Source organism: Vigna umbellata, chromosome 4, assembly GCF_029865625.1.
Source record: "Vigna umbellata cultivar VRB3 chromosome 4, Vumbellata_1.0, whole genome shotgun sequence".
NCBI classification, from domain to species: Eukaryota; Viridiplantae; Streptophyta; class Magnoliopsida; order Fabales; family Fabaceae; genus Vigna; species Vigna umbellata.
The window spans coordinates 1213599-1225336 of NC_142168.1; the positions used below are offsets into that span (position 1 = coordinate 1213599).

Consider the following 11738-nt stretch of genomic DNA (forward strand, 5'->3'; position numbering starts at 1 on the left):
TAATTTTAGATCACCATCATACGCTTTTGCAACTGTCTCCTGACAGAAAATAATGAGCCTGGGCTCACACTGGGAATGGATCATATCCTTCATGTGACTTGTCTTGTTAGAACTCTCATTTCATACAGAGATTAAGCGGAAGTTGTTAGAATTTGTCAGGAGAGATGAAGCAAAATTTTCACCATGATCATCTAAAAATTCAGCATTAGGGAATTCATTCTCAGAAAAAGTCATATGAGAGAAATATATAACACTAACACAGCCCAACACCCTTTGATTATGGAGACTATAAGTAATAGCTTTCTAGGAGTACTACAAATTATAAACTATAAGTAATAATCATATGTGTAGAGAAATATATAACGCTAATACGACCTAACACCCAGTTGAGTATTCACTCCACTTGAGGCTTTAAGTAACAACCTTTTGGGAGTCCTACAAATTATAGACTAACGTGTTCTTCAAAATTAATAATTATCACAATTGTTAAGCACTTATAATGGACTGATAATTAAGGAAAATTTAGGAATTCAGAACTATTCAAAGTCAGGATGGATATAAACTGTAAAATAATTCTAGAAGGTTTAATTGATCTCTTATAATCTTCTACTTATAAGAATAAATTGATACAAGTATATGATGAATAAGGTAATCCTAGACACAATATGATAAATAGATTAATCCTGGACACAATATAATCATGATAAATAGGATAATCCTAAATATAATATAATCATGATAAATAAGGTAATCGTTGACACAATATAATGATGATAAAATAGGATAAATATCTTAACACTCCTTTTTAAGTTTCATCATACAAATTATATGTATCAAGCTTGGAACAAATAAACTCAATTCGATGATCTCTTAATGACGGTCAATACATTTATGAGTTGATCATTTGACCCAGTCAACTCATTACATATTTCTTTAGTCAATAACTTTTCACGAACAAAATAACAATCAATTTCTATATGTTTAATCCTCTTGTGAAACAATGGATTTGATGCAATGTAGAGAACAATGTAATTGTTGTAATACATCTTCATAGTATGAATGTCACAAAATTTAAGCTATTGAAGGAATTGTTTCACTCCACATTTAATGATTGATCAAGCTACTACATTTTGTTTCTAACTTTTCCATGAAATAATATTTCATCCTAGAAAAACACACTATCCTGTAGTAGACTATTTATCAATATGTGAACTTGCCTAATCTGCAACACAATACCGAGAGACCTGAATGTTTCCTTTATCTTCATATAACAATCTTTGTCCTGACATACCTTAGAATGTAAATGAGAGTATTGGTCAACACATGGAGTCTGCATGAACTAACTAACCACTCCAACTACAAAGGATAGATCTGACCTTGTAATAGCGAGATAAATCAGTTTTCCAATCAGCCTCCTATACCTCTCTAGATCGGAGAATAATTCACTTCTTTTGTCTTTAATTTTTGGTTTGGGTCTATGAGATTGTCTACCGATCTGTAATCAATCATGTTTGTTTTTTGTAATATATCAAGAGCATACTTCCTTTGGGATATTATAACTCCATCTTTTAATTGCACTACTTCAATGCCTAAGAAGTATTTGAAACTTCTAGGATCGTTGGTTTGAAAATGTCTACACAAGTACTCTTTCAGTTGAGATATTCAACCAACATCATTTCCTATAATGACAATATCACCAACATATATTATTAAGTAAACACATTACCCAAGAGAAGAACGATAGTAAAAATGATTTGTTTCATTTTGTTTTAGCCCAAATTTTTGAACAATGGAGCTAAACTTTCCAAACCAAGCATGTGGTGATTACTTAAGGCCATAGAGATTGATGTAGTTTGCATACCATACCAGATTCCTCTTGAGTAACAAACCTAGGAGGTTGCTCCATATATACTTCTTCCTCAACGTCACCATGTAGGAAGACATTTCTGATATCCAATTGATGAAGTGGCCAATGACGAATGACTATCATGGCAAAAAAGAGGTGAGTAATAGTCATCTTAGCTACAGGAGGGAAAGTGTCACAATAATCAAGATCGTAAACCTAAGTGTAATCTTTTGCAACAAGTTGGGTTTTGAGCCGATCAATTTCACCATCAGGGTCAACTTTAACTGCATACATTCCTTGGCAACCAACCGCCTTTTTTGCTCGGGGGAAGGGGCATTGGCTCCCAAGTATTATTGTGGTTAAGAGCCTACATTTCTGCAATCATAGTTTGTCGTCATTTAGGATGATCAAATGTTTCTTTCACATTCTTGGGTATAACAACAAAAGACACTGAGGATAAAAGAGAAAAATAGGAGGGTGACAATCAATCATAGTTAAGAAAATTATAAATGGGATGAGGGTTTCGAGTGGAACGAGTACCTTTTCTGAGAGCAATAGTTCATGCTGAATCATTTGCATTAGGAGGTATGGGAGGAGGTGACGAGGGAGAAAAATATGAAGTAGGAGATTCACCATTATCTTGGGGAGGTGGATTATCCATTTGGGCCCTGTGTGACATGATCTCAGTATGTGGAGAAATGGGTTCAGGAGGATTATGATCAAGACTTGGAATAATAGAGGCAGTGAAATTATTTAACTCAGCCACTGGAATAAGAAGGACCTGTTGGAGGATAGAAACATCTTAAACAGATGGAGATAAGTAAGGAGTTTGTTCAAAGAATGTGACATTGGCAGACATGTAATACTTAGTTTCAGGAGAGTAACATCGATATTCTTTTTTAAGTCGAGAATAACCTAAGAAGACACATTTGAGAGCGGGAGCAGAGAGTTTGTCTAGACCTAAAGACATGTCATGAACAAAACATACATAACCAAACACTCGAGGAGATGTATGAAAGAGAGGATCATTAGGAAACAGAATGAGGAAAGAGACTTTATTATCAAGAGAGGAGGAGGGCATTTTATTAATAAGGCATTCCCACAGTGATAGACAGGAATATGGGCACCAAGCAAAAGGGTACAGACAGTTTCAACCAATGTTTATTTTTTTGTTATGATATATCATTTTGTTGCGGTGTATGAGGATACGTAGACTGATGAAAAATACCATGGGAACTCAAGATGGCAAAAAAAGAGGATGAGAAATACTCTTTTGTATTATCACTTCTTAATATTTTGATTATTTGACCAATTAGGCTTCAAGTGGCTAGTTTTTGCTTTCACTTGAAACAAGACAATCAGGCTTCACGTGGCTAGTTTTATGATATTCAAAGCATGTTGGGACAATAGATTATTCTTGCTTTTAGAATGGTCTCTTAGTTCCTCCAGAAGTATTGTTAGATTTATTCTTGTATTTCATAAATTTTGGAAACCTCTTTTATCATAAGATTTAATGCTTCATCTTTTAAATATATTCGGTTAGATTCAATCTTTCTGGTAGTATATTTTGCACAACCTTGGCAACAATTTTCAAGGCTATGATATGCTTTTTTTTCTCCTCTTTTTTCCTCTTTAAGTTTTTCCAGTTCTAATTCCTGTTCTGTCAATTTTCCAAAGAGGATGACCATATTCAGAGTTGTAAGATCTTTTGATTGAGATATTGTTGTAACCTTGAGCTACCATGTTCTGTTTAAACTCGGTAGGATCTTGATGTTACCTTGAATAAACCTTTTCTAAACATCAAATATGTTCTCTCCAACCTTCATTATAAACATTTCGTATTCTTAGAAGATGTTGTTTTTTCTTGACCTATTGGCTTCTTCACCTATGCCTTCTATGTCATCTCCAAGAAATTCCACATTTATTTGGCTATTTCACAAACTGAGATAATGTAAAATTCATCCAATGTTAGTGTAGAAGATATGATATCTTTGACTCTAACATCATAATGTGTTCTCTTGTTTTCATCATGTGTCCATGAAGAAAATTCTTTAGGTATATTTTTACCATTTTCAATCTTTGTCGGTTGAAAGGTTCCATTTATCACAACATCTCATATATCTTTCTTGGTTAATTCTAAGAAGATTTTCTTCAAATAGAGGTGGTCTATTAATAAATGTTCCTTCAACAAATGTTTGAGAGATATTAGCTATAGTAGGATTTTTTAATTGATTAATTTTTTATTATTAGTTCTAGTGCCAATTATTAAAACAATATACTTCCCAACCAAGACGGGGTTAATTAGTTTCACAAAATTTTAATCTTTTTAAAACCATTATTGAAATGCTAAAGTCTTTAAATTTTTTCAAACCATAAAAAAAAATACAAGATTGATGAAAGAAGAGGAAAAAGAATGTAATAATTTTATACTAATTCGATCCAACTTGAATCTACATCTAAATTTTCTTCAAGCAAATTGAGCTTGGAAAATTTTCATATAATCAGAGTTCACATAATTATAAGTTTACCTTAATAATTCCAAGACCCTAAGAATATTAAGATCTAATCTCTAGAATGCAATGATTCACGCAATTACATCAAGATAATTACCTACCTAGTAAAAATAGTGTAAAGAATGAAAAATACATAAAATAAAATAAATGTATATACTTGAAGTGTAAGTATTACAAAAATCCATAAAATTAAACTCATCCTTTTGTTTATGAATTTCTCAAGAGACCTAGCTCTTACTCTCTTCAAGAACTTAAAACCACTTTCTTATAAGATTTAGAAAATTGTGTTGTTGAAATGAGAAGAAAACTTGTCTTTAAAAGAAAATCATCTTCATGATATTATTAATCGATTATAAAAATAATCTAATCAATTAATATAAGTTAGATTTGAATTCTAAAAGATTAGTTATGTTTTAATCTATTATTTAAGTATGTTAATTGATTAAAAGAATTGAGATGACAATTATGTATTTCAAATCATTCTTTTTGTGTTAAAAATGCTATTAATTAGTTATACTTTGATTATAGAGAATTCAAACATGAGTTACAATCAATTTTGACCCTCGAACTGCCGGGTTGTTATGTTGTCGGTCTAGTAGCTACGGGTACTGTTAGTGTTCGGACTGTTAGGGTCGTTAGTTGTTGAGTTCCAACATAATCAATAATCTCCTTCTTTCAACATTCAAAAGTTTTATTTCGTGAAAAAAAAAATTAGATTGTATGATCTTGAAGTAATAAAAGTTATACAAAAAATATTTTTATATTGTAAAATTTGGAAATAATTTTTTTTTTTAGATTTTACAATTTGGAAGTTATAAATGTTTGTGGATTTTACAATTTGAAACTCATTTTTGGGACAAAAATTTATGCCAAAAAATGACGTATGATGTATAATCCATAAATACTTTCTAAGAACAAGGTGAAAAATTTCATATTTATGGGAGTACAGAAAAAAAGTATGGAATGATACGAAATGGTAACCATAACATCAATTAGAAGTTAACCTATTAACGAAATAGGAAATTTGTCCAATTTTAGATTCCTAATCAGAAATTTTCTTTTTCGTAAATACTTAGTTTTTTACAATGACTATTTATATGTTTTACTTATAGTACAATAAGAAAAAAAATAACCTTAATATAAAAAAATTTAGTTTTATTAATTTTGTTTGAATTGAGTAAATGATTAAACTAATTGTATGTGTGTTTGATTTTAGTAATTGTTTGTTATGTAAAACTTAAAGTTAAATATACAAATTATATATTACCATTAATATTTCTTTTCATAAACATATGTTACAATAGTTCAATTTTAAACATATGTGCAATTATCTTAAATTTTAACAGCTTTAATAAAATTAAAATTCTATATTAAAATTGTAATTTTTTTTATTGTATTAAATATAAAATATGTTAAAAGTTATTGTATTGAATGATTATTTATTTATATATTTATTATATTATTATAACGTGGGCATGTTGCAAATATGGATGAACTCCTTTCAGTGCATGATCACCTGTCTAAAGAATTTTTAAAACCAACCTTAGTCGATATAATCACATTGGATGAGAACCGTAGGAAGCATAATGACGTGTTTATAAAATATTAAATTGTATTAAGCACCAAATAAACTTCATTAAAATAGATTTTAATGAAAAATGTCATTATCATATTTCCCCAGAAATGTTTATCATTAGTGAAAGAAATGTGAAAAATTATAAATTAGAGCCTCACGTGTATTAGAAGAAATGTGTTAAGTAATATGTTTATTAGAAGAAATATGATAAGGTGTTCACGTCACTCTTCAATATCATGTAATGACAAAATTGTATTTGCAATATCAAGTAATAACCAAAAATTGTGTTTGAAATATTAAGTAATGACAAAAAAATGCATTTTAAACAGAAAACATTGACAAAATGTATTTAAAAAGTCTTGTAAGAGTTTTGTTAATAATTTTCATATTTAAATTTGTGGGAATCATTAAAGTAAAAGAACAATAACAACTTATATTACATGTTTTTGTTTTATTGAATGATAACATTACATATTATCTACTTTTAAATTAATAAATAATATTGTCCAAAATTTTGAGCATATAGGGTGAGTAATATCTTTTCAACATTATTTCATATTCAAAGTGATACTAAATCTCTGGACCATTTAATTAAAAACACAAAGTACAGTTTGCTAATTTGCTATTGAAGTTTATCTTTTTTAAGTATTATTCATTTCCAAAGTAATTTATTATTCCTTCATTTCACAAATTATTCAGACAGTAGCCTCTCAGCTTCGTGGAGTCTGCTTTTTACTCTGCGGGTTTCAAACTAGGATTCGGCTTTCGATTCCTGCACCCCCAAAATTTCTTTTCACCATCCTCTAATTTTTAAAATAAGACTTCTGAAATATAAAATGCATTTTGGAATACTTCTCAGAACAAACTTTTGGAAACGTATATAATATATTTTGGAACGAGTTTTCTTCCATGTTCTCTCTGATGATTATTTTTCTTCTCTTTTTCTTCTTTTATAATGGCAACAATGATGACTGCAGCAGTGGAAGAAATATTTTAATCCTTTTTTCCTAGTATGAGAGTATAGTTAGCAATTATAGGGGTACAGGAAGAAAACATGGGATGAAGGAAGAAATTCTAAGAAATATATGAAGGTGCAGGAAGAAAAAGCCCAACTTAAATTAAAGTATTTTGGCCCAAAAAGATTTCTTTTTTTATCCCTTAACTAAAAAAGCAGAAATTTAAAATATCATATCTACTTTCTACTCTTGCATTCCTTCTTATTTACACTCAAAACTATCAATGTGTCAGAAATTGAATGATAAAAAGATCTTCACCTATTCTCATTCTCCACGAGAGAATAAGATACTAGTCAATTCCTAAACAAGCTGAACATGTGTTCAATTAAACATAACTTCTGAACCAAAAAGCTAAACGGGTAAAAACACAACAAAGAGAAACATTGAACAGCACAAAAGTTACATGAGACCGACCAATTAATTTATACATGGATAAAAGTTGCATGATTTCTGAAAGATACATTCAACAGGGTTAAATTTCAAAGCCAATACTTAAAAGAGTTCGAGCTGATTCGATTGCTTTCTCACCACCAAGGTCCAATGCTTCATCTTCTGTGTCCTCTGAGCATTGAGCAGAAGAAGTTTCCTGGTTTTGTACCAAACCACCTTTTTTGAAGTGCAAATTTTTCATTGAAGCAGGAGCTGCAGCAGCCACAAGGGAAGCCCTTGGTGGACCCTGTCGTTTCTTGGCCACAGGCATGTCATGATCATGCACTCCCTTGTATGTTATAATCACAGTTTTTGCGTTATCCACAGCAGTCTCAATGTGCTTTCGAACAGGACATCCAGCAGAAGTGCATCTGTAGTAGTTTCTGGAAATTCACATTGATAAGCACAGAAGTAAGATTTCAACAGTCGTATTAAATAAAACAAAAGGGAAGTTAACATCTCACAGAAAAGTGGGTTTTTAAGTGTTTTTAAGTTAACACTGTAAAAGAAAAAAGACAAATTTTTTGGGTTAAAAGTGATGTCAATCCTGATTGAACTTATGTCACTTATGTAATCCTTTATGTCACAAAAATTAAATTCAACATGTAAACACAGTATTTGAAGTAAAAGAGAATGAATACTAAAATTTAATTAATTATAAGTTTATATCTATTACAATTGATTTTTAATTTATTGTATACATATAGTACTATTATTACTTGAAGAAAGATCAGATAATAATAAATTTAACAATTACTAATATTTTTTAGGGTAACATGTGTTCAATTAAAAATATAATTAATCATCTTCAATTTTAATATATATGTTTTAAAACTTGTTTTTATTTTTAAATAAATATAAAATACAATTATAAAAAAAAGTACAATTTTAATGGACCTGTGCATACCAAGCATATCAGACTAGCTATATCTTGGAATATTAAAAGGAGACATGCAACCCTTGATTTAAAACAAAACACTCAAACACTTCTTAGCATTCCATTTATTGATTAACCAAAACAATGGCATCTATGAACATAAGCACGAGAGATTTTTGGTGAAACCAATATCTTCAATTGATTTGACCCAACAAATCAAACAGGAAATTTATTTATAAAATTCCACACTGCAGCTACGACTTCCATAGAAGAACAGAACTACGAGTAGGGGTATTATTTAAAATACAAAAAGAAAGCAAGATATAACTATGAACCTGAAATGTGGGTTTCCCTTCACCAATTTTTGTCCATATTTGCGCCATCGGTATCCATCACTTGATATCCCCATATCCTCTGCTGCATGTACAACAAACTTTGGTTTCTTTCCAGGTTTTATTGCTGAATCCAAGCATGTTAAATCACCTTTGTTCAGTCTAGTTATCATATTAAGGACAAGAGCATTAGACATTACATCCAGCCACATGTACAAGAAAAAGAGTAAATTCCTCAAAAATTTCCTATGAAAAAAATTAATTCATATGGAACTTGCCTTCTTTTTGGCTCAGGGTCATTAACATGCTCTTTTTTCAACAAAACTTTGTCATTCTCATCATGGGATGAGTTTTCTTGATTTTTATTGGCACTGCAAGGTGATTCATATAAAGGTTTTCTTGGAGAAGATGGATCAGAATCAATTTGAACTCTGCTAGACTGCTTTGGAATACTGCATTTTATTTTAGGTTCACTGTAAGGCAGGAATTTACTTTCCTTAGTAGAATCAACTATGTGTGGGGGATCATGACTATGTTGACCTTTGTAAACAATCTCTATCACATATCCTGAATGGTCACAAAATTTAATCTTCTTTGCACAACAATTTGAATGGGTACACCTGTAATAACTTCGAGAACCTGTGGGACTCTTCACTTGCTTCTGACCATACTTCCGCCAGTTGTATCCATCAGATGCAGATGTCCTTGAAACAGAAACTGAAGACAAGGTTGTATCACCAGAAGGAGTTCCTTTGTCCATTTTTTGCACTTTTACAGCTTTGGGAGATGGTCTCTGTTGTGGTACACTTGAATTAGGGGCAGATGATAAATACATTGATACAGAAGTTGGTGATAGTTTAGACGATGAAGTTGAACAAACAGACATCTGAAGTTGATTTTCTGTCTGTTTTTGAGGTGCCTCTACTGCCTTCTTTACAATAGTTTCCTCATCAGAATGCTGTGCTGACTGCTGTACATAAAATGGTGCATTTCAGTGCTGAAGAAATCAAATAAATGGGAAGCAGAGAAGGGAGAGCATCAATCAAAGTATCAAACTCCGATCCATTTATTCATGGAAGATCTAATACCAAACATCAAAAACTGGATTTTGCAGCTGGATTCATGGCAGTTTTGGTCAAATTAAGTTTTACTGTCAAGGAATAATTCTATAATTCGAGACTATTTGCTTCTTGTTTTCTTTTATAAGCTTCATGTAACCTCAGGTTTCTAAGCCTCACAAATACCTTTAAAGGCCAAGAAGTCACGAAACTTTCAAACAGCGACAGAAAAATACACTGAGGGTGTGTTTAAAGAGCTTAATCATAGCTTAATTGGGGTTATCTAATGACATGAACACTCATTCGGAAGAGATTACAACATAGCTTATGATACATTTAAGCTTATTTCAATAATACTAAACCTCATTTCGTCTTGGATTCTAGAAATATCTTATACACAAACACTGATTTAAAAAGCACTTAATAAAGCTGGGTAGCCATAGCCATAGTCATTCTAAACCTATATCTTCAGCACTCATAAGAACAAGAAGCAACAACAACGGCTCATAAACCACGTCCAGAATCCCTTTATAAGGTGACTGAGACCAAGCATAACATTTCAAAATTAAAAAAAAAAAAAAAAATCACACCTTTGAAATTCACAATCTCAATGTTTTAATTTTTTTTAAATTAATAATTTAACACAGATGCTCTAACCTTACTCTCATCTTGACCAAGCTTACTTGCGGTAGAGCTTCTTTGCATATCTGCCGCATGAACACACCATTATTCAGTATTTACTACTATCAATACAATATAACAGAGAAGAGAAAAGTGTTATTGAAACGCAACTTACGAGCAGAAGAATGCAGAGATAGGGTTTCTGAGTGGAGTTGCTCTTCATCGGAAGCAGTGGAAGTTGATGAATGGGTGGTTAGCGACGAGTCTGTGAGCGGTTGCTGCATCGGTTCTTCCTTTTCCATGACAGTGCACGACAATTTTTGGTTTGTTCAGTTTACGATTCGATCACGAATTTTCATTTTCTGGTTTTGATTTGATCTTGTTTTGTTGATTAGCGAACAGCCGAGTGAAAGAAAACAAGATGTGTTGACTGCTATTGACCACTCTCTTTCTCTCTCTTTCAGGTGGGTTGTCGGGTTTTGCTGCGACTTGGAAACGGAGGTTGTCTGCACTGTTATTAACCGTTTGCCCGCGTTCGATGTTTGTCTTTTGGACCTGCTCATCTTCTATTCCATTTCACGGTATTTGTTAACGCCGTTTGTTTTATTTTATCGCACCTTCTTCAAACAGCATTTGAGTAAGGAACCTGTGAGCTGAATGAATGATTTATTTAAAAGTAAGAAAATGAATAAAAAGTTAATTAGTTTAGTTTAATTGAAAGATAATAGATTTGTTCAACATGCATAAAATTAAACTATACATAGAAATCATTTAAAAAACTAATATGTCTTCCAATATTTAAACAATAAATTAATTGTCATAATACTATTATATTATAATCAGCGTCATATACTTCATCATTTTAGACACCCTCATGAAAGTCTTGTTTGACTAATTGGAAAAGCGTATATTCAACCTAAAAAATAATTGCAAAAAAAAAGTGTTCTTGAACAAGATATAACTCTAATTGTTGTGTAAAAAATGGAAGAAAAAGTGACTAGAACTGAACAAAAAAAGCCAATACTACAGTGAAACTTGTACGTTTTGACCCTCCTTTTTCATTGAATGAACTATCATTCGCCACTTAAGAACTACAAATTGCAATAAAATTCTTAGATGTAATAACAAATTTTTACTTGCAAATATTTTTATGCAAGTAGATGATTTTATTAAAATCAGGTTGAAAGAACTAAAAAACAATTTATAGAATTTCATCTTAAGAGACAATAAACATGTAAAAAAATCCATATTTTAATCCTTACTATATAAGAAATTGTGCTGTAAACAGTAGTCATAACTTAAATATTAATAAACAATTGTTTTTGTAACTATTAAGTACATATTTTTTCCAAGTTTATTCTTTTAAGTAACTATTTTCTAAACTAAAATAATTTTCTTACTAATTTTATTCTGACCATTTTTTTAAAATTTAACTGTTTTTCTTAATTTGGTTATTTTTTAAAATTAAAA

The 11738-nt window shown here is 30.9% G+C and overlaps 1 protein-coding gene across 1 annotated transcript; it reads right to left on the reverse strand.

The window, feature by feature from the left end:
* Positions 1 to 7311: 7311 nt before the first annotated feature.
* On the reverse strand, positions 7312 to 10822 carry LOC148198901 (putative WRKY transcription factor 32). The gene is made up of 5 exons (XM_088111578.1): positions 10444 to 10822; positions 10305 to 10354; positions 8868 to 9559; positions 8593 to 8751; positions 7312 to 7763 (listed from the first exon to the last, which is right to left on the reverse strand). Exons 1-5 carry the CDS (start codon positions 10568 to 10570, stop codon positions 7424 to 7426), a joined length of 1368 nt encoding a protein of 455 aa, XP_087967704.1. The 5' UTR covers positions 10571 to 10822; the 3' UTR covers positions 7312 to 7423.
* Between the last annotated feature and the right edge of the window lie 916 nt (positions 10823 to 11738).

Bases quoted from the DNA above. Each gene is read 5' to 3' on its own strand.
- LOC148198901 (XM_088111578.1), bottom strand. From the start codon at position 10,570: ATGGAAAAGGAAGAACCGATGCAGCAACCGCTCACAGACTCGTCGCTA. The intron at 10,355-10,443 runs GTAAGTTGCGTT...TTCATGCGGCAG, and splicing joins ATCTCTGCATTCTTCTGCTC to ATATGCAAAGAAGCTCTACC. The intron at 7,764-8,592 runs GTTCATAGTTAT...GTGAATTTCCAG, and splicing joins AAGGGAAACCCACATTTCAG to AAACTACTACAGATGCACTT.